Source organism: Epinephelus lanceolatus, chromosome 2 (assembly GCF_041903045.1).
Source record: "Epinephelus lanceolatus isolate andai-2023 chromosome 2, ASM4190304v1, whole genome shotgun sequence".
Taxonomy (NCBI): domain Eukaryota; kingdom Metazoa; phylum Chordata; class Actinopteri; order Perciformes; family Serranidae; genus Epinephelus; species Epinephelus lanceolatus.
Window position 1 is genome coordinate 26,363,727 of NC_135735.1, and position 23,179 is coordinate 26,386,905.

General features: G+C 41.0%; 1 protein-coding gene across 9 annotated transcripts in view; it reads right to left on the reverse strand.

Annotated features, from left to right (window-relative positions):
• The window catches only part of tcf12 (transcription factor 12), a 101,950-nt gene that overhangs the window by 14,826 nt on the left and 63,945 nt on the right, over positions 1-23,179 (reverse strand). For 7 of the 9 annotated variants that reach the window (XM_078175840.1, XM_078175832.1, XM_078175830.1 and 4 more), the window contains exons 9-14: positions 13,984-14,083; positions 12,839-12,978; positions 12,221-12,362; positions 11,959-12,029; positions 6,295-6,439; positions 676-749 (exon numbers count right to left, since the gene is read on the reverse strand). In XM_078175840.1, coding sequence (XP_078031966.1) covers positions 676-749; positions 6,295-6,439; positions 11,959-12,029; positions 12,221-12,362; positions 12,839-12,978; positions 13,984-14,083 — 672 coding nt within the window. Of the gene's footprint in view, positions 1-675; positions 750-6,294; positions 6,440-11,958; positions 12,030-12,220; positions 12,363-12,838; positions 12,979-13,983; positions 14,084-19,569; positions 19,784-23,179 lie in introns of those variants that run through there. The other 2 variants (XM_078175844.1, XM_078175852.1) reach the window with 2 other exon arrangements.

Consider the following 23,179-nt stretch of genomic DNA (forward strand, 5'->3'; position numbering starts at 1 on the left):
AATGTGTTTAACATGTGGACTATGCAGCAGCATGCATTTGAAAAGTCTATTGATTATGAAAAGTGACAGCAAAGGCCTGTGGGTTTCAAGATGTTTGGCTTCCTCTGACAGTAAGTAGCTTTATACTGTGGCAAACACATCTGTGAGTTAATAACTTAAATAGACACTAATGTCAATAAGAAAATGCTTTTGAAAACTTTTTTTGAGTCTTGCTTTGATATAGACTGTTTTGTGTTATATGTGTTTATAGTTACATTTCTATTTAGGGCTCCATAATTCAGTACTTTCACCTGTCATAAACCTCCTCGCAGAAAATACAAATGCATGACGTGCATCAGGTAAAAGGCTGGATGAAAGGTGAGCTGTTGCTCTGGTCGCATGGCAGCGAAGGAATCCTGGAGAAGTTGTTCAGCAAACAGCTGCCACCCCCACACCCGCCCCCTGAACGAAACCCATCCCCCAACTGTCATCCCCGTCCTGGCCCACGGAGTGGAGGACAGATGGCAAGCCCCAAGGGACAGGTATTGTTCAGTTTGGTTATCCCTCTACCCCCACCTTCCTCAGCAAAACATTTGTCAGACAGGAATCTCCCTGTAATGCTAGCTCAGTCTTTCACGGGTAACATATCCAAAGTGAACATCCATCATAGAAGGCGGAGGCAGACAGGGAGCTTACCAGTGAGTGAAGGGAGTTCTCATAATTTGGAGAGGAGGGGGTCTGTCCACCAGCACGGGGCCACTGGTTGGTACCTGATGAAGAGAGGGAGAGATGTAGTGGAGGTCAATCCTCTGATTCACTTTCATATCAACATGGCTGATAGCTGTATCCTGCTCCAATACAAAATCTAACTGACACACACAATAACACGCAGCCATAACACACTGACATCCTGATTTTCTGGTTTCTTGTTGTTCCATGTGGGATATTTTTATCTCTTAGGACTCGGTTGCATCATTTCCTGATGGCTGGACTGCATCCTGACACATGAGCCAGCGGAGGGTTCGTCTAATACCCACTTCCACCCTGAAATGTACACTGCATCTGCACATTAATGTGCAAAGCTGTGAGAGGCTGGAGGACAATATGGGAGATCTGACTTCAGACATTAGTTTCCCCTCACACTTACTCTTTCATGGAAACTTTGAATCTCTAGAAACACATCGGAGTGATTTAAAAAATGCGGCCTGGCTGAATAGTATTCGGCTCATGGCCTTCATCAGGGCTTTTGATGAAAGAAATATGCCAAGCATCTGGGTTCAGTCAAGTTCATACTCTTCCACTACAGTGTTATCTTTCTCTTTAGTTTTTCTGTTAGTTTATTCGGCTGGTGATGTAGTGGCAATCAGAGCTGTCCAGAATACAAGTTTTTGGGCATTGTAGCTTCAGTGAGAAATATCTATGAGTAATCAAAGCTTCAGCGAGGGGGCTCTGGGTCAGGTAATGACAGATGATGACATAAGTCAGACTTTTTTGCACCTGAAATAATGTGACAATTGGCCCCTTTGTTAGTTTGCAAGTCACAGAGACATTAGCAATAATAGCTAGATAGCTAAATTTCTTTGGCGAATCTGGCACTTGACTTTTTGGGAGCCATCTTCACAAATTTTGAAACTATTCCAGACGCCTGACTTTGATAACACCGTGCTAGCGCATCTGTAAACCTGTCACGTGTGGTCAGAGAGTCTCAGTTTCAGTAGTGCTGGACTGCTGGTGACTGACGTTAGATGAGAGTGAGTCGGAGTCACAAAATAATCAATAGGTTTAAATGTCCTTGTCAGAGAATAACTTAATAATATACGTATAAACGGAGCATTCAAATACTGATTTGGTCAACAATTACCATGGCAACAATTGAAGCTTCGAAGCATTTGGGTCAGCCCAAGTGGCAGCACAATCAGTTTGCCTTCACGTCTTTTACGGCGTACACATCTGGAAACATCTAACTTCCATTGTTTCATTTCTACTAATACGGTACGTCCCGTGAAGCCAGATCTACTGCTGCACTTTTCTTCTTTTCAATCCAAATGAAACATCATGCATTTCAATCATGTAATCTTAATATGGGGAAACTTTAGATACTCTGCACTGGAGATTACAATTTACCTTTGGCTGGATGAAGTTCACAGTGGATGTTGTACATTTATATGAGCCAAAAAGTAAATCTACGGGCCAGTACAGGAAAGCAAATCAAGCTGGATTGATCTGGTGTAAATTAGTGCAAAGGAAAAGGAATCCACATCTGCTCATCACATTTCCAGGACAACATTTCTTTCTTTCTCCTTTCCTAAAACACAATCATCCAAATAACCTGCCTGCCATGTGCAACAGGAGGCAAAGCATTATACAATCAAATAACCCTAATAGACTCTGACAATAATGAACCTTTCCAGGTTATTCACAGGATAGAATGTCTTTGGGCCTTTCCAGCTCAGGGCTCTCTGCGCTATACTGGTGCCTATTATGGTGGATGGATGCCAAACCCAGCCTACATCCTGGTACACAGAGTCCACAGTCAGCAGCACACTCTGCAGATTGAGACTTTGTTTGGGTTATTTATCCTATAGGGTGAATCTATAAACTCATTCTTCTTACTAAAGCATGGCAATTCAACATGCAGACTTGGATGAGGGGACAAAGTTATAGTAGAGGGGCCTGGCTGAGATAAAATGTTATCCTTTCTTAATTCAAAGAGTAATTAAAAAGTTGCAAGGGGTAAAATGGCATTCTGAGTCTAATGTGTGAGTAGAGTGATGCAGTATTTTTACTCCTAAAGGCCCAGATACACCAAAGCGACATTAAAGAACTAGTCGTGACAAAGGCTGACTGTTGCACTACCTCATGTCACTTATGTCTCGGCCAACACACATCATAAAACTAGCACATATGTTCTGCACCTACATGAGAGGATATAACACTCCATACCAGCAGATGGCGGTAGTCTGTATTTGTCATTTGAAAAGGGAAACCAGAAGGCCGAGAGGATGGATTCACGACGCTAGTTAGCCAGTTAGGACATTAACAACACAACCCGATTTTAAAGAAACATTTACGAACAGTAACACAAACAATTACGAACTGTTTCTATTCAAGAGTGTAATGGCTAAAAGAATAATTTTACTTCATATAACATGTTTGTTTCGATCTCATGCCCTCTTGACTTGAGCCATTTGTTTACTTTCCTCACTTCCATTTCTCTTCTTGTGCTCTAACTGAACCGACAATCAGTGATTTCATTCATCGACAGGTTCTGCCATCTGTGACACCCATTCAACATGCTGCATTATCAGGGAAAAAAAGACAAGGGCCAACTAGTGCTGACGGTGTGGGACACACTGCAAAAGCTAGGGCGACAGACGCTCACGAACGGCCCGACATTGACCAATGGCCAACTGTCAGCTTGGTGGGTCAGGGCCCTGATTGTTAACCGTTTGATTTTACAAATCAAGGCCTATGTGGTCAGAGACATAATCAACCACTGAATTCAGCACAGTGGTTTTCAAACGCAGCACAATTACAGTGACAGAAAAAGAAAAAAAAACACCTCATGTATATTTTTGACAAACACAAGAAAAATGACTCCCTAAATCTCAGGAAGCTGTTTTTCCATTAATTTATTCCAATGAAATGTCTCGCTAAACTTCAGTACTGGAGTTTTCGTGTTCTTTACCCTCACAGCCTTGGATATATCAGACTTTAATTAACAGACTATTAAAAGTGACTTTGGAGGAGGAAATGAAAAAGCCTCTGTTCTGCCTCAGCTTTCTCCCAGGTGAGTGAGACAGGAACTCCACATGAGCCTCTGCTGGCTGGCGGCTGTGAAAAATTAGCTCGGGGCTCTGGTTCCCACGTGCACCGGAGAGGGCTAATTGAACAAACCAGTCTTGAGTAATGTGCTGTATATTGGTGTAATCGTAATGATGAATGGATTTTCAACAGCGAGCCAAATTTCGTGCCAATTTCAAAGTAGCGTTCTTTTTCTAATCCCAGAAGCGTAATAAGGGTGAATAATTAGCGAAACGATATCCATTTCCAAAAATCCCACGTGTATTCATTTTGCAGTATGTTTTTTACTTGTTATATGAATTCCATTAATAAAAATAAACACTGAACTTTTATCACTTTTTAAATTTGATTTTTTTTCCATAATAACTTAAAACACTGATAAGAACATCCTGTAACAACACATAATGTTAAGGCTGGGCGATATATCAATATTATATCAGTATCGTTATGAGGCTAGATATCATCTTAGATTTTAGATATCATACTATTGTAAGGACTGTTCTAGCTGCTCTATTCCTTATTTTTACCCTACCCAACCTTACCTTAGTCATTATATCCATATTACTGATGATATTTTAATAGAAATATCACTGTGTACATATTTTGTGAAAGCACCAAAAGTCAACCCTACAATATCTTTATATGTTGAAAAAGGTATTTGGCCAAAAAATATCCTTGTATTTGATTTTCCCTACACTGCCCAGCCCTACATGATGTCATAACATAACAGCATTTGGAAAGACTTCAGAACACATTGCATGATAAACTGGACTTCACTTCTATTGTTATGCAGCCAGGTGTGGCATGCTGTACTGTAAATAGGTCAAGAGGGGGGATCTCCCCAAGTGAGTCTGTCATAGACCTCATCATCAGCTGAGTCACAGCAGCCCTCCTTCACCCACTGGCAGATAAACAAGGCCTTTTGCAGCCTGGTCTGTGTGTTTGTGTGTGTGTGTGTGTTGGGGGAACAGCTGTCCATGGGGCAGGGCAACAGCTGAGGATGAGGGGGGCATACGTAGAGACAGCTGTCGCCACTCCATTACCACACATGACACAACTGCCCGCTAAAACAACACACCGGGCTTTCCCTTACTGTTTCCCCTCATTCACTTTCCATTACTCTCGGGCCTCTGTCAACACGTCTGACAATCCATATTCTTATTACGCACGTCTCTTTTTACTGTAAAATCCCAATATATTAAAAACAGGAACCTTTTTGTATGGGGTTGGAGTATGGGCTGTGCACTGTTTCTTTAAACTACGTTCCTGGTTTTGTTCTCTGCATTTGTTCCAAAATAAAAATTCAATTCAGAGGGAGTCTTGTTTGCCCATCCTCAAAAATCAAGCTGACATAAAAACATAAACTGCCAAGCACTTGTGTGGAAAAACACGATTACGTAAAAATAAATCTACTCCCAAAAAGTGTGTCTTATTACAAAGTAGGACGAGTGCAATGAGCCGCTGTTATAAGCCATAAAAACTTGGATAACAGTTCTACAAAAAACAAAACAAAAAAAAAAAGCTTTTCAAAAACATAATTCAAGACCCACTTCAAACATTTTCATTACAAGACTTTCAAATCCATAAGCACCCAAAAGCCACAGCCCCAATCTTTTTCATTTACACTGTCATTCCAGGGTTTGTCATTAAAGCTTCATTCCCATCACTTAAAAACAAATTCCTGTCCTGTTACTCCAAAATCACTTGTCAGCTAGATCTAAATTTATGAACATGAACAAAGACCCTCATAAAAAGCTCAGAGCCAAAACCAGTCTGTGATGTCATCGGGAGTCTATGCGGAGCAGCTCTCTTGGCCATGAAAGTAAAGCCCATGTTGTGAACACTGGGCCAGCACATCAGACACTGTTTTAACGTGCAGGTGGAACTTACAACACTGATTTCATGCTTTCAGTACAACTCACATCACTCCGTGTGCTCAGGGACTGCAGAGGAACTACGGATGTTAATCAGTATTCTTGCTAACTCCGGCATGTTTACATTACATATTCTTATGCTTACTATCAAATAAAAAGTTAAATAAATAGATAGAAATACATTTAATGAAATTTAAGAAGTGAGGCCTTTTGTACGATTTCAAATACTTGAATACTTGATTTATTTTTTACAATGGATTAATGTAACAATGGCATTAACTGCCCTGGCATAGATAAGCATGGAGAATGAGTAGAGAATGATTAGAGCTCCTTCACAGCTAAAAGTGATATTAAATTAAGCTTTAGGGAAACTTCACACTTCACTCTGCTTAGGCTTTAATTAATCCAACTAATGCAACACATAGTAACAGTAATAAAATTACGGAAAGGCATATTCATGAAAGCCTTGGCTATTTCAGTTCAAGGCCTAATTCTAACACAACCTGATGTGTGTCTGTCACATGCCCTTAAAAAAGCCTTTATGAAGTAGTTCACTAAAGATCTGTTTAACTGTTAATCTCTGGTGTAGATGCATTGGAGGTGTGTATGAGATGAAAATCCAACAGTGCTGCTCTACCTGGCCTTCCAGACGGGGTACCGGCAGCAGTCACCACGGTACCTGCTGAGGCAGCACCTGCTGTGGCTGTCAGAGGTGAAGGAGAACCCACAGGTGTCGACGGGTTGGATGGAAAACTACTGCTAGTGTGGTCAGGTGAGTAAATCTGTGGGAGCAGAGAGGAAGAGAAAAAATTTAAGATTCATCATTGATGCACCATCAGCAGCCCGAAATTAAAAAAAAAAAAATATATATATATATATATATATATATATATATATATATATATGTGTGTGTGTGTATATATATATATATATATATATATACACAGTACAGGCCAAAAGTTTGGACACACCTTCTCATTCAATGCGTTTTCTTTATTTTCATGACTATTTACATTGTAGATTCTCACTGAAGGCATCAAAACTATGAATGAACACGTGGAGTTATGTACTTAACAAAAAAAGGTGAAATAACTGAAAACATGTTTTATATTCTAGTTTCTTCAAAATAGCCACCCTTTGCTCTGATTACTGCTTTGCACACTCTTGGCATTCTCTCCATGAGCTTCAAGAGGTAGTCACCTGAAATGGTTTTCCAACAGTCTTGAAGGAGTTCCCAGATGTGTTTAGCACTTGTTGGCCCCTTTGCCTTCACTCTGCGGTCCAGCTCACCCCAAACCATCTCGATTGGGTTCAGGTCCGGTGACTGTGGAGGCCAGGTCATCTGCCGCAGCACTCCATCACTCTCCTTCTTGGTCAAATAGCCCTTACACAGCCTGGAGGTGTGTTTGGGGTCATTGTCCTGTTGAAAAATAAATGATCGTCCAACTAAACGCAAACCGGATGGGATGGCATGTCGCTGCAGGATGCTGTGGTAGCCATGCTGGTTCAGTGTGCCTTCAATTTTGAATAAATCCCCAACAGTGTCACCAGCAAAACACCCCCACACCATCACACCTCCTCCTCCATGCTTCACAGTGGGAACCAGGCATGTGGAATCCATCCGTTCACCTTTTCTGCATCTCACAAAGACACGGCGGTTGGAACCAAAGATCTCAAATTTGGACTCATCATACCAAAGCACAGATTTCCACTGGTCTAATGTCCATTCCTTGTGTTTCTTGGCCCAAACAAATCTCTTCTGCTTGTTGCCTCTCCTTAGCAGTGGTTTCCTAGCAGCTATTTGACCATGAAGGCCTGATTCGCGCAGTCTCCTCTTAACAGTTGTTCTAGAGATGGGTCTGCTGCTAGAACTCTGTGTGGCATTCATCTGGTCTCTGGTCTGAGCTGCTGTTAACTTGCGATTTCTGAGGCTGGTGACTCGGATGAACTTATCCTCAGAAGCAGAGGTGACTCTTGGTCTTCCTTTCCTGGGTCAGTCCTCATGTGTGCCAGTTTCGTTGTAGCGCTTGATGGTTTTTGCGACTCCACTTGGGGACACATTTAAAGTTTTTGCAATTTTCCGGACTGACTGACCTTCATTTCTTAAAGTAATGATGGCCACTCGTTTTTCTTTAGTTAGCTGATTGGTTCTTGCCATAATATGAATTTTAACAGTTGTCCAATAGGGCTGTCGGCTGTGTATTAACCTGACTTCTGCACAACACAACTGATGGTCCCAACCCCATTGATAAAGCAAGAAATTCCACTAATTAACCCTGATAAGGCACACCTGTGAAGTGGAAACCATTTCAGGTGACTACCTCTTGAAGCTCATCGAGAGAATGCCAAGAGTGTGCAAAGCCGTAATCAGAGCAAAGGGTGGCTATTTTGAAGAAACTAGAATATAAAACATGTTTTCAGTTATTTCACCTTTTTTTGTTAAGTACATAACTCCACATGTGTTCATTCATAGTTTTGATGCCTTCAGTGAGAATCTACAGTGTAAATAGTCATGAAAATAAAGAAAACGCATTGAATGAGAAGGTGTGTCCAAACTTTTGGCCTGTACTGTATATCACTGGTCGCTGTTTCTTCAGATCTTTAACAGCTGTTACTATCTTCAAGCCAAAAATGTATCATCAATTATGGTGATTTTACCGCCAGGGATGTCATAAAAATGCTAAGTGCATACATGTGAGTCGTTAACAGTCATCTGTGCTCAGAGCACGGCCTTAACAAAATGAACCATAAACAGGATTCACTTGGATGTCTTTCACCTGGGTCTTGCTCCTGTATCCTTCTGCAGAGCCTCTTTCCCACTGGCCAAAAATCCACTAACACCCACTAAAATCTGACTTTTGTATTTTATGGGAAAGGTTACAATAGACATTCATTCCTGGTACAAATGACTCTGCAGTAGTCACGGGTATTAATCAGCTCCAGCTCCGACTGGCTCCTATCTGCAGTGATGGAAATATGACATCCGGGTGGACAAGCTAATGTTACTCCCTTTTACAACGCGATACAATGACGTGTATTTAGTCAGCACCAAGTTTAAAAGAGAGACTGAATGAGTAAGACATATAAAAAGTAACATTTTCGCTGGCCTCCAAGCTGATTTCTACTGTTTTCTAACCTGTTTTCTGTTCTGTCTATGACATCGAACTTGACACACCAGAAACACTCGTCCACTGCAGAGCTGGTTTACTGGCAATGAAAAGGAGTTTATCGCCTATTTTAACATGTTATACTGTGTTTAAAAAATCTACACATGCTCTTATTTTGGTGGAAAAAGGGGTATTAGTCAGATAATGGCAGGTGAAGATCAACACTATACTGTATATCTGGACAGCACCTTTAATTCTTTTAATTTAAGGGGAATTAATTTCAACCAGCTCTGTGTCATCACAGTGTGGGCAGATGAACAGTGTTTGACATGCAATGAAACAGAGTTGGTTAAAAAGTTTCCCTTTAATGTCGCTGTATGAGGGCATTTGAATTTAAAACTTAAAACTGGACTTTTCTTTTCTTATATGTAATGTATCTAAACTGAACTTAGTGTTTAAATAAACATGCAAATAAAAAAGTGTAACAGGTTGAATTAAGGTCACTCCTGCAGTCAAGAGGTTGGTGTTGAATTGGCTCCAACTAAAATACAACAAGAGTAAAAAGTGAGAGTTTCTTGTTTTTGAAATGACTCATATCCTCATAGTAACTTATTAAACTTGTAGTTTTTCAGGGGAAAGTTTGTTTTTTCTCACTTGTATAGAAAGTGATTCTGGTTATTATTCCTCTGTGGCTTCAAAAAGTGCAGACGCCCAACCTGGAAACCCCGTTAAGCCAACAACAGTAAATCTCAAAGGGCTGCATTTCAGCCTGCACCAGATATTGTACTGTGAACCATATATCAAAATCTGGTATGATTCAAAAGCTGTTTATTTTTGTACGTTTCTTAACTCTTTGAAGAGGACAACTGGGGCAAATGCCTTGGATTTCTGCCACAAGTTACTTCAGGTTCATTTCTACACTGACAGACTATTCACAGTAGCTTCATTGTGTCAGTGCATCCTCCGTTAGGTTATGCCGAGGTCACTGAGTTTTAGGATGATGTCAATCACTAGGGAACGAGGAGATTACGTCTTCAGAACTTCCACAGGGATTTCATTTGTTTAAACAAATGCTGGATTAAAGCACAAACACATCCCTGATTTTTTTTCCTCCTGTAATAAGAGGATATTATGCCATAATGGAACATGTCTCGGAGAACTCAGGGTATTACTGGTGGATCCTGACTAATTAGCAGAGGAAAAAAACAGCAGGTCCACAGAGATTTCTCCTCCAAGTTAAGATCAAATTGAGCTTGCAGGAAAACGTTTGACTTCTGTGGGGGATGATAGAATGCACTCATTATTAATAATCTCCTTATTCAATCTTGATCTCTGAGCTTTAGTTTTTCAATCAAGTTGGAGTATCAGGATGGAGGTTTCATTGAAGTGTGGAGGAGGAGGGATTGGCTGTTGTCTGAGGGGAGGACTGACTATTTATGCTTCTCTACGCTCTGAAAGCACAAATATACCCAAATATTTCTCAGTTTCTCAAAAGCAAGCTATTTATAACCGTGACTTCTGACCCGACAATATATGACTTTCTATTCTTTTCACTCACCGGCTACTAACGCTGCATTCAAAGTGAAACATGGCTCATTTTACTGGAATAAATGAAAGCTCCGCCTCATCATCAGTTACGCTCCCGCAGGCGGCATGGGGCCAATAAGCACGGCCAATTTAAAAGGGCGGAGAACAAAAGCTCTACAAAGGGCGGCCCGTGGAGTTGAGCCACAGCAGTTATAAACTCCCCTGTGCCCCCTGCTCCATCCACCCACCCCCACCCCAGTCCAACCGTGTCCATTTCACTCCAGCTTTGTCATGCTAATAGAATTGAGTCTGCAAATATAAAGGACTTAATTTGTTATTACCATCCCTAAACTCTCATATTTTGGCTTTACGCTAGTGAGAAATATTCCTCCTGAACATATAGCTTGTGCCAAGGGGGTGTGAAATTAAAATTGTCTATGCAACATGTTTAACAATATCTGAGGACATTTTTGTAAAACTGTAAGGTTTAGACTTTTTAAATCAAAAGCAGCTTGTAGCGTCCCTACTTTCAACACTTGATTGAATGATTTTGTTCAGCTCAAAAAATCACTCCCTGTATTTCAGCTCTGTATTTTTTTGTCACATCTGCCCATTCACTTCATGTTTAAGTTCAAGGTTATCCCTGTGGATTGTTTCTCTTAAATGTCCTTTTTCATTTAATGGGGAAATCACCCTCTTAGGTGAATACTGAAGACTTTCTCTTATACTGTAACTATAATATGACAGAGCTTTAAGGCACAGAAAACAAAGAATAGAGACTGAATCGAACTAAAAACAAATAGTCTATCCATCACCTGATGTGTGCACAACTATATGCAAGACATTTTCCTTCCATTATGTGACCTACAATGAATTAAACACTTACTATGATACATTACAGGATGTCACGAATATCCAGAGCTGGTTTTCCAAAGTGAAGTGTAATCCACTGGCTTTAGGAGTATTTTCAATGTACAATTCTCTTTCTTGAATGCTCTTAGTTTAAGCCCACAATTATCCAGGCTTAGGCCAAAAACAACTACAAACATGTCCTCTGGGCTTTTTTTTTTAATCAGCAGTCAGTATAGCACTTAATTCCCTGCATGATTACTGAGGTCACCTTCTTTAGAGATGGAAACAGACATTTATTTTATTTTGCAGAGAAATCCAAAAATGATTGAAGAGTATGGGTGCAATGGAGTTAGACTTGAGCTTCACACCCCGAGAAAAGGCCAGATTTGGGGTGTGTGTGCAGAGACTTCTGTGCAGTTGACAGCAAAAGCTTAAGCCAGATTGAGTGTGTTTACATGTGTACGGGCATCTTGGTTATGATCAGGTTTTTGGAGTATGTGTTGTGCATGTAAACCGCATATCCTGAAGCCAGGCCACCGTGGCATGTAAACACCTTATCCAGGCTTCTGAATGTTCTTTGTTGGTACAGAGCAAAGACACTAGGATGATAAGAAATTAACTGCACAAATATTGGCGAGAACTTGGAAAACGTTGGAATAATGTATACAGGGATATAAAAAAACAGTGTGTCATGTACCATGTAAACATCACATGCTGAACCAGGATAAGACCCAAAACTAGGATACTTGTGTGCTTGGAAACACATTCATTGATGCTATGAATGAGGAGTAAAATGAACTGGGGCAATAACTCACCGAGGCTAAAGCCTTGCCCAGTGCATCTCCAGTCTGTGAGCTTCCAGTGGCGTTCCCCCGATTTGCAGCAGCTAAGAAAACACAGAGGGAGGCTTTATAACAGCAAACTCAGACAAATGACAAGTGGTCACGGTATACAAAGCAGCTGTCCAACTGCCTGACTCACTACTTTTACAGAATGGATGCTCAGTGATGATTACACCAGGGGCCATTGAATTAGTCATTCTGAGCAGGTAGCTGGACTGTTAATATGAGAACGTACCCATGACCCCATCGGCCGTGTTGACGGACGGGGTGTGCGCTGCAGTGACGAATGGCGAAGTGCTGGTGTTGCTTCGGTGGAAGCTGGACATGGGAGGAAGACTGGCATTGATGTCTGGAGAGACTGAGTGTGCGGGGTAATTCTGGAAGATAAAGAAACAGAAATGCTCTATTTTCAGTCACAAATGTGTGTGTGTGTGTGAGAGAGAGAGAGAAAGAAAGAGCTTATTTATTCTCTGAATTTTATTTTCTCCTTTGACATCTCCCAGGCTGCGATGAAGCTAAAGTTACTGGGGGGAGGGACGGAGATAAAGAGAGGGCAGGCAGCATCTGCAGACTCCCTGTGATGCCCAGCCAGCTGAGGCAGGCAGGCAGAGATCAAACACTGACAAAAAGGGTCAGCAGTGTCTTCACTGATAATAACCAGACAACAATTTAAGACGTACACGCCCACTCTAACAGTGAGGGCAAAGAAAAAAGAAAAAAAAATCACATCTTGCATGTGCTTAACAACACACATTAGACATCTTACATAAGTCTGATGCAAAATAAAGTAACCAACAATTATTTATCAGCTGTTCATATGCTTAGGGATCACCAGCTGAGAGGTGCTCCTTACCAAACGGTCGTGTGAGTGCAGGCTGCTGTAGTTTCCTGACTGTGGCATGTGAGATGAAGATCCAGCGAGCATTCCCCCATAGCCTGGCTGACTCATCCCATTGGACGAGTTCCAAGGGTCAGACGAACTGTGGGTACCATCTGAAGATAATAAATGCATCATTTCAGTGCATTATTGTATACAACGTGCATTTTAGTTTTGACAAAGTGCCAGACAGCGGCTAACCCCCCCGACCCTTAAAAGTTGGGGTCCGTTTACTCTTGGAACTGAAACATGATCCTCGTCCTGAACATAGCTGAGATAACACAAAGAAAAAAACAACGAAGAAGTCCTCTCTTCTGTCAGTCACAGTGGAATAAACACTGAGCACAGGCTTAATAATAAATAAATAAATAAATAAATACTGCAAAAAAGCAAAGGCAAGAACAATTTAAATATAAAAACACTACTTCAAATTATTCATACACAAGACCAGAAAATATTAGAACATAAGAATATAGTAATGGTAATATAATTCTGAAACCTTGTAGCGTAGCAATCGCACAGCTCTCTTATACCCCTTTTCCGCCAACATAGAACAGGCTTCGTTCTGGTTCCCGCACCTTATTTTTTAAATATTTAGAGCATTTACATCAAAAATAAATTGGCTAAAACCCAAAAAGTTGGTTTACAGCTGAAACCAGAATACAGCAGGTTTTTCTTAACCTGAAGTGCGAACTGTGAAGACATCAGTGGGGATGTCATATTCTACAGGTTGGGAAGAAAGGACGGAGAAGGCAACGATGGAGAAGTTAAATATGAAATCATCAGACCAAAAAACAGCATGCCGTGGTCTCATTATTAGCTAGTTCATGCTTGATTTTTGAGTAAAAACAAATATCTGTAATAACAGAACAAAATTTTGCAACATGATCCGCCATTTTGCTACTACTGTTAACTTCCATTGTGTAACGTGCACCGCCCTCTGATGATAACACATTTCAATGGTTCTGCTCAACACGGGTGGAAACGCAGGTTGCTTTGCCAGACAGCACCAAGGTTTCAAGAATTCCTGGAGGGAAATGGTTCAAAAACCAGAACTAATTTGGTGGAAAAGGTGTATTAGTATCCAATACTACCATAATCCAATAGTGCAGAGAACTTACCAAAGAAAGTGCTTGCAAACATACTGCTGGAGGGTTTAGGAGACGAGTAAGAAGGTGAATCTCTGTTGAAGTCTTCTGAGTTTGGAGATGGTGCGTACACCTGCAGTGAGAACATAAATAGTATTAGTTAGATAACCTTCGGTCCACCACTGTCAACTATAATGATGCTGAAACCTATAAATGCCATCAGCTTTCAAATCTCAATTCTTGTACAGTATCACAATTAAAATTTGGGGTACATAAAAATATGTGATCTCACATGCACATGTACTACAGATATGACCCTGAAACCACAAACACACTTTAATGACTAGCAAGCAATCAAGCTCGTGAGGGGAGGAGTGGATTATCAGGGGTATTTGCATTTCAGATCAACTCAACCTCTAATGGAAGTATAATGATACCCGTTTACATGCATAGTCTAAATGCCTGGCAAATTACAGCATTCCCAGAGAGGCAGAAATCAAATAAGTGGTACAAAAACAGCCTGCTTTGCTTTCTTTATATTTGTACCTGCAAGCTGGTGGTGGTACAGTGAAAGGAAAGGCACAATGGGCATGCTGTTGTACAGCTGTGTGTGTGCCAAGCTAGGCGGGAGGATCAAAGAGACTGAAGGCCAAACACCAGTGATGTGGTCCGTGACTTCATCCACTCCAGATGGAGGGAGAGAGGGTGAGGCAGAAAGAGAGAGCACGAGGGAGGGAAGGAGGGAGAGAAGGTTTGAACAAATCCTCCCTCCCACAGACAGGACTGGATGACCCCACCATGGTGTAACACTAATCAGAGCCAGACCTGCCAGCTCAATTCCACCTGCACATTTCCAGCCTGTGTCCCGAGCTCCGCGAGATGAATCCGTCTTTTAATGGCCTCACATCGCTCTCAGATGTTGGCATTATGACAGCTCCCTCCTCAAAGGTTGGTTTCTAACGCCTGCGGATGTGATGACGGCCGCAAAGGTTGTTTACTCGCTAAAGTTGTTTTATGACACAGCGCTGATGGAAAATATGCCATACGACCAAAGTATATAAATTTAATCACTCGCTCGCACTCGCAGCACACATGTGAACATAATATCAATGCAGAGGGCAGCCGAAGTGAGACTCTGGGCTGTTGGGCTTTGCTGAGTGAGCTGGACTCCTGCGTGTTGTTGTCTGGGTGTGTAATTAAAGTGCTCTGGGAGGGGTGGAGCTCTCATGGGTCTTCTGGTTTACACATGTGCCCAGGGTTGATAGTAGTTCCATGGAGATCTCAGGTTAGCCTCGCACAGGAGCCCGGGCTTTTGTCTTTTGCCTCTGTCTCAATGGGCAGCATATGGCAGCGGATAATGCTAATTGTCCTTCTTACCCTGGGCTAACCAGTCAAAGCATTAATAAACCATCCCAAACACTGGGTGCCTCATTCCGCTGGCCTATGGAAGAGAGGGCCCACCTGGGTTTCCCTTTACAAGGCCATTAATTAAAAGCCGTCACTCACACGGATCAGCACACCAACACAGACCTTCACCAGTTGTTTGAGCATCAGCGAGTATTTTATATTAAAAAATAAATTCCCGTCTGTACCCTGTCCTTCCCCAGTGTTCACATACCCTGAACTGAGGCACACTAGCCTAAAAAGTGTCCTTGTACTACACAACACCAAATGTCCAGCAATAAAATCCATCCACACCAAAACTGCATTAAGATAGCACACACACAACCTGACAACTATTTATAACAAACTATAAATAAGGCCAACAATGACATAATCATTTTACCTCCAGATAGGTGAATGATAAGCTATGAAGACTTCATAGTGATGGCAAAACAGTTTGAGCTGTTGGTGGATAATACCCTGCTTCAGATTAAAGATGCTGTATTGAGTTATTGGTTCAGTTCCTGGCTGTGCCTTTCAACAGGACTCAACTGAGAAGTGAATATATTCTGCACGCCCCCCCCATGTCTCCAAACCTACCTGCCTTTGAAGTTCATGCCACACCAAACAAAATATTAAATGTTAAAACACAAGCTGTCAGCTAGCACTAAGGATGCAACGTAATAACAGGAAAGGAAGGAAAATTAAAAAAATAAATATAACTGAGGGAAAATCAGGCTAATGGCCAAGAAGCTCAAAGAGAGGAGTTCAAACGCACTCTTAATGGCGTGTCCTGTTTTTGTACTGTATGTCATTACTTGGAATCGAACCATATCTCTGGGGCATTTTGTTTCAAGTCCAAATCTAACACACTTACGAGGCTTAGTATGCACAACAGACACAATGCCTCTTCAAACAACTGCTCCGCTCAGCCTGCTTGGAGGGGCGTTGTTCAACATTTGTGCATGATACCTGCCAATGCTTTCTGGAAAATAAAGAGCTCGGTATCTTTATGCATTAAACTGTGACATTAAAACTGAAGTCTGGAAGAAGACCAACTCTTACTGGTGAGACATTTTGATCGATGAAGTTGGTTTGACTTCAGGAATGTGATAATCAAGTTGCAGACGTTGCCAACGTTATGAGCTCGACAAGAACATTTCACACTTATTTGGCTGAGTTTGAAAAAAACTTCTCTTATAAAAATCTTATTGTCCTAAAATGAGATTAGCAAGGAAAGGCAATAACTCACACTATGATAGAGAGCTGCTGTATTTACAGTTATTAAAAATTTGGAAAGCCTGTTTAATCTACTGACATAGAACTTTAATATCAATGAAATGCTCTCACACTTAAGCAATTAAATAATTTAGATAAAATACAAGTTCACATTGGGAGGAAAACAGCTCACAAGCATAAATAGAACAGAATAAAGCTTAACCACTTATAATATAAAAAATATAAAGACATAATTCATCTTACTAACCAAAGTCAAAGCACATAAATATGCATATGGAGGCATTATTTTAGGTGTCTTATAATTAGGGATGTTTCTAATAACTAATGTTTAGAGTATAAACCGAACTTTAAACTTAGAATAGTTGGGTAGTCATTAACTACGAAAACACTAAAAAACACTCCGAAAACTGAGTGCGATTTAACTGATAAGGATGAATACTGTTTGAAAAAATATTGCGTATATTATAAGAACTATTTGGAATTGTCCATCTGATTTTTCAGTGACCAAATCATCTTTGAAATATTACTGAAATGTGTTGTACTTTGTCCTGTGCATTATAAACATGGCAAATTATCCTAAAAATATAAAAAAACCGTACTAAATAGAAACTAACAAATAATATTTATTGAAAACAATATCCTTAAGGAAAATAAATCCTGATTAATACAACAGCATTTTCATTACATGATAGCAACTGCATATAAAAATAATACCGTAATTTTAATAAGTTCAACCTGCTAGTATTTTTGGTGCAGACTAGCGCAGGTACCAAAGTTTAATCAACCAATCGACTAATCATGCACATCCCTACTTAATGGAGATGCAGCAGGTTTGTTTCTCTTCTTGTTTAGCAAAGCAGTAAAATCTTTTATCCATGTGCACAGTCTGACGGCAGAGCAGCCTGCTGGGACTCAGGTTCTCTAAAAATAGAGCAACCACACTGCAGAATAACATCTTCCAATCGCTAATACCACAAACATTTGGTTTTGGCATCAATGCAACCTCATTAACTGCACACAACGTGTGTGACGTGTACATTCAGTATATATGATACGTCAACACACACACAAACACACCACCCCCACTCTGACTTTCTGTTGCACATAAGCATGCATGCTTCGGTACATGTGCAACACGTGTATGGATAAGCTTCTGATGATGAGAGCTAACCTCCATAAAGCATGATATAACCTGTTGCACTACAAAACAACAACAACAACAACAACAGGCATCTTAAAGACACATGTTGTCACTTTGGAGTTTTTAACTAGTTTTATGACATTCCACTTGTGAAGAGGAAGCTTTCTGTTTGGTAACACAAGTGGAAAAAGGCTCTAACAATCACTGCAGGGCTTTCACTTCAATTTTTTCTTTTTCACTAATGGGCAACGGAAGAAAGATCAGTGAGCTGCTCCATCTGTATTGGTTCCGTGCCACCAGCTCACAAGCCAATGGCCCACTGCGAATTCTCCCAGTGCTCCAGATGGTGCGCCTGCTATGCAACTCTGCATTATAACAAATTAATGTGGATCAAGTTGATGCAAAGAATGAGCACCACTTTTCTTTTTTCCCTTGCAAGGAACACAGAAAAAAAGAGTTATTAACAAGTGCTTTTGATCAGAAACTTTGCCCGTTATGTGCACATGCTATCAATTTTCTCCGCATCACCAACTATAACACAAGCCTGTTAATACTTAATATGAAAAAGATCAAAGTCATCGTTTGTGCAGAGGGAACAAAGAGGAAATGCTGTAACAGGTTAGGAGGAAAAGTTGAAACACAGGCTGGAGTAAGATGACCTTTTCAAGACAATATCATAAAAAGGCTGGCCCTCTTCATTTTTCCTTCATGTGCCCTTTATATAACAGCAAAAATAGCACAGGCAATGACAGGTGGAAATCTGCCTGTGTAATTTGCTTATGACAAGATCATCACTTAAGGATTACTGAGATGCACCACAGAGCTCATTCAGCCATTGTCACAACTGTGTCCTTGAGCAGATTCATAAGCCCACTGTTTTTTTTACATTACATTACACCTTCTATAAAAACAGGACAATTTATTCCACATGAACACCTTCTCAAACTTTCTGCATCACACAAACAGCCCATCTTTATATCAGTAACTTAAGCTAAGACTCAGCTCCATCAAGTCCAAGTGCAGCACACACACAAACCCATGCACGCACACACACACTCAATGATTCATAAAGTACTCACACAGAAAACGTTTTCAGAGTAACAAAAATCAAAGAGGTCATTACAGAGAAGTTCAGAAATCACATTAGGCTCCCTGTGGCGTCAAGAATGCCAATGTGATTAAAAACAGATGGAATAACAGCAACACTGGTGCTTAGAGCTCAATCTGCAAACAGGAAAGTCTAACCTCAACAGACAGCCTCTTTCCCTTAATCATTCCCAGACTCCCACTTGTTATTATTTCAACCCAGTCTCGGAGCTGAAGCAACCAGCCAGTAAAAATAAATTCAAGGCTGCAAAAAACTTTTTTTTTTTCGGCCAAAACCGTTTCATTTTCTGTGGATGAGAAAAAGTTTTTAAAATGGCATAACTTCTTTTAAATGTGTTGCCGAGAATATTAACTTATTTGTCGACAGCTGGGTATAAAAGTGTGCTGAAATAAGTTTAACACACAGTTAAGACACTTGAATTATTAAAGAGTACTGTCACACAGCTTTAACTGATGTAATGGAAAATCAGAGAGACGAGCCCTCAGGCACATGCATTCACACACACACACACACACACACACACACACACACACACACACAGTGCTTTTATGTTACTATAAATATACAAACATGCTAAAATTATAGACACAAGGACAGTCAGGTGGATAACAAGACTGAGGCCGGCAGTCACACACACACACGCACACACACACACACACACACACACGTACACGTACACACACACACACACACACACACACACCTCTTCTCTCACTGATACACACACATTCCCAAAGAGACTACTCACCGATTTCCCGTTGTAGTAATACATTAAAGAGTTACTGCCCATTCCAGGGACAGGGTAGGCGCAATACATTATAGCTTCAACAGTTTAAGTGATACAGAGACACTGCAGCAACACACTAGCTTTCTCTCTGGACATACATCCAAGCCGCTCAAAAGGGTCTAATAATTCTTCCAGTACTGGCCTCCACACACGACCCACTCAGAGGAAACTTATGCAAAGCAGGATCATACCATTCCACACTGTGGGAAGGGGTGGCTGTCAGAAGGGAGTGGCTCATGTGGTACATCCCTCTCTTAAGCCTCTAAGTGCTGAGGCATAGAGGAAAAGGACGGGGGGGAGGGGAGGGCGATGGGGAGGTGGGTGTAGAAAAGATAAAGGGAAGTGGGCGGGACAGAAAACAAATGTGTGAGCGGATTTAGAAAGAAGAAGAGAAAAAAATTAATTCCAAGCATAAAAAAAATAAAAATGCAGATTTCCTGCAGGGGAACCCCGGCAAACTGGAGCTAAGATAATTTTACGCAGGATTTTATTAATGTGTGGAATTAAATGCTGAATAAATGAGCACATGAATAAGTGTTATCTCCCACACGTTTTAATCCAGAGTGTCTAATCTTTTTGTTTTGGTGATGATTAAAAGAGTCCACAGGCAGGGAGGTAAAATAGGGCTTTTTGAAAGAACACAAGCATCTGGCAACACAATTTACCTGTTCCCACACATGGCTCACACACCAATTAGGAGTCATTAGTGAGAGAAAGTAAAGGCTCAACATGTGCAGGAGAAAAAAATCCATGAATCCAAATCCAGGTAATGAGAGAAAGAGAAAGAGATGGACAAACTGTGTTGATGAAATGTGAAATATGAGAGTTTTGGTGTTGGCAGAGTGAGACCTTTAGCTGAGAAGTGCCTGTAAACACAGAGTTGTAAAGCATGCAACAGCTGCAAAGGGGGGCTGGCTCGTGACGTCAGAACATGAAAATAATGCTCCATTTCCTAAACCCTGGGGGCCTCAGACAGGGGGGAAGCACCGGGAGGCAGAACATCGACAGCCATTTTACTATGGTTTACTGTCACTGCAAGCCACACAGCTCCCCATTACCTTTATCGTGTGGGAGGAGGGGAGAGCAAAGGAGAGGAGAAGAAAGGAGAGGAGGAGAGGATAGATACCATATTCCAGTGAGAGCCCGGTCTGTACAGTCTGACTGGAGCCTTTCATGTCTGCCACTCGAAGCTTCCTGGACTAAACACAGGCCTGTAGACTCATTGAGAACATTATTGTTATAGAGAGATGAAAGCTTCCACTTCCCTAAGAAAACTAGGCCTTTATTATGCTTTTCCTTTTAGTACTGTTATTATTTATCCCCCTTTCTTCTTTGGGACTCTTTTAAACTCGTCCAAAACACTGGCTCTACATGCGGTTACCACTTTATATCTGGCGCTGTTTCAAGTTGATGCTTTAAGGAAAATGGTCATGATAGAAGTGTTTGAAGGGCTCTAAAACAAGTCCAGACACACACGCACAGTGTTGCAAGGAAAAACACATGAAAGCAGGAGGAGATGGGCATTCATTTGGGAAATAATGCGCACATGTCATACCAGTGGTGGCTGAGTCAGGACACTGCCAGCCTTTTTCTTTTAATACTGACTATGTGGGAGACACATTGAGCATGTCTTTGCATTTTAAGTAGTGGAAAGGTTTGATCTTATTACAGTGAAGGAATAACACAGGTCACAGACTTGATATTACAGAGAAGAGTCCGAGAGAGTTGAAGGGGGCAGTGGAGGGCAAGACGTGAGGCAAAAATAGTGCACGAGGTGAAAGGGACAGGTGCATGCCAGTGTTGTAGAAACAGGAACAGCAAGTTAGTTATTGTAGTTTGGCCCACTGACTTTGGACGGTTTACCGACAAGGTCAGCAGTTGGAGCTGCAGCAGTGGCTGTGACACACAGCTCATAGAGGCAAGTGCTTAAAAACCCTCAGTGCACAACTGGCACAATTTGCGGCTAAATTGCACCTGAGTCTTAACTCAGTCGACTCTGCCCACACAGACCTTTATTTATAGAGAATTCTCTGGTACAGGATATAAACCCCCCACAACAGATTCTGCAACTACAACAAACAAACCATACAACAAAACAATGCCACAATAAACTTGTTTAATGTAACTATAATTACACAAATAATCACAAATTATACAAAATATACTTTGTTAACCAGAATTAATCCAGTCAATTTTTAAAGAGTTTATTAAACGAGTTTGAATGCTTTTACTTCACCAAGTGTGAAGAAGATTCTATCTCCTAAGAGAAACACTCAAGTGCAGGATCTCCCCACTTATTATGTGAAAACACCGGGGGCCAGCTGCTTCTCGCATCAAATGGGTTATTAAAAAAAGTCACAAACAAGTATTTAATATTTTAGTGAAAACGATTTCAACACTCCACTCCTCCAAAAAGCAGCGGCCCTCAATGTCAACTTAATGCGTCTTTGCTGTGGCCGTGTCTGCTGCCGAGCAGGAAACGGCTGCTGTTAGGTACCCATTACGTTTGCTTGTTTACTGTCTGTTTTTGAAAACATATTACTTCCACCTGCGTAGTTGCACGTCTACAAACTCTGTGACAGTCCTGCCATTGTGAGGTGAAGGCAATAAATGCAAAGTGACCTTGCTTGATGAACCAATATTGCGTGGTAGGCCACATATAGTATATTTTGCCGTTTAAAATCTGTCCTCTGGCCACGATTGGCACCTGAGCTGGACACTGACATGCCTGCTTTAGTGGGAATAATTTCAAGAAGTTCCCACTAGAATGATCACTATTATTCCAAAAGTGGACGACAGGCTCAGCTGTAATATTATATATCTCTATTTAAATTTATATATCATCATTATTAAACATCATGAAGTTTTTGAGTTTTCCCTTAGTATCAAATTTATCCAGTGAGAGTTGTTTGTGTCAAACAGGAACTTATTTGTCGACTGAACTCAGTGTCGAACTTATTGTGTCATTTTGTCGGAGAGTGGGCTCACAGGGTCAGACTTTGAAAACCCCCTCATCTAGGAGATGAAGGCTTGGCTCCACCCACCTGTTCACACCACCCTCTCCAAAGACACTCGAGTCATCACAAGGTGCTTTTCTTGGGATTTGTTTGGGTGTTGAAAAACACTGAGTAAATCCACAGGCTGAGGTCACCCCCATCTCATGCATGGATTTAGCGATGATGTCATCAGACAGGAAGATTGTTTCCTGTAAGAAGCTCTGGTTCTAATTAGGGAGGGCTGACTGGGAGAGTGGAGGGGGGTACATGGAGCGGTCAGACCCCCAGCCTCACAAACCTCCTGGCTGTATTGTGAATGGACTGATTTTAAGTCAGTGATTTTTTGGGGTTTCTGCAGCGTTCATCAGTTAAATTATGACTTTTTCCAGACTTTATTAATACCACACACAATTAATGCCTGTTTCACTGTCAAACACCCAAAGTATACAAGTATGCTGAAAATGTGTGGGTGCAGTATGGCCTAGAATTATTCTGCCGCTTTTTGTCAGTATGCCTCAATAAGCAGCAAAAAAATAGACTAACCAATTAAAAACAAATTATTTATCTAAGTTCAT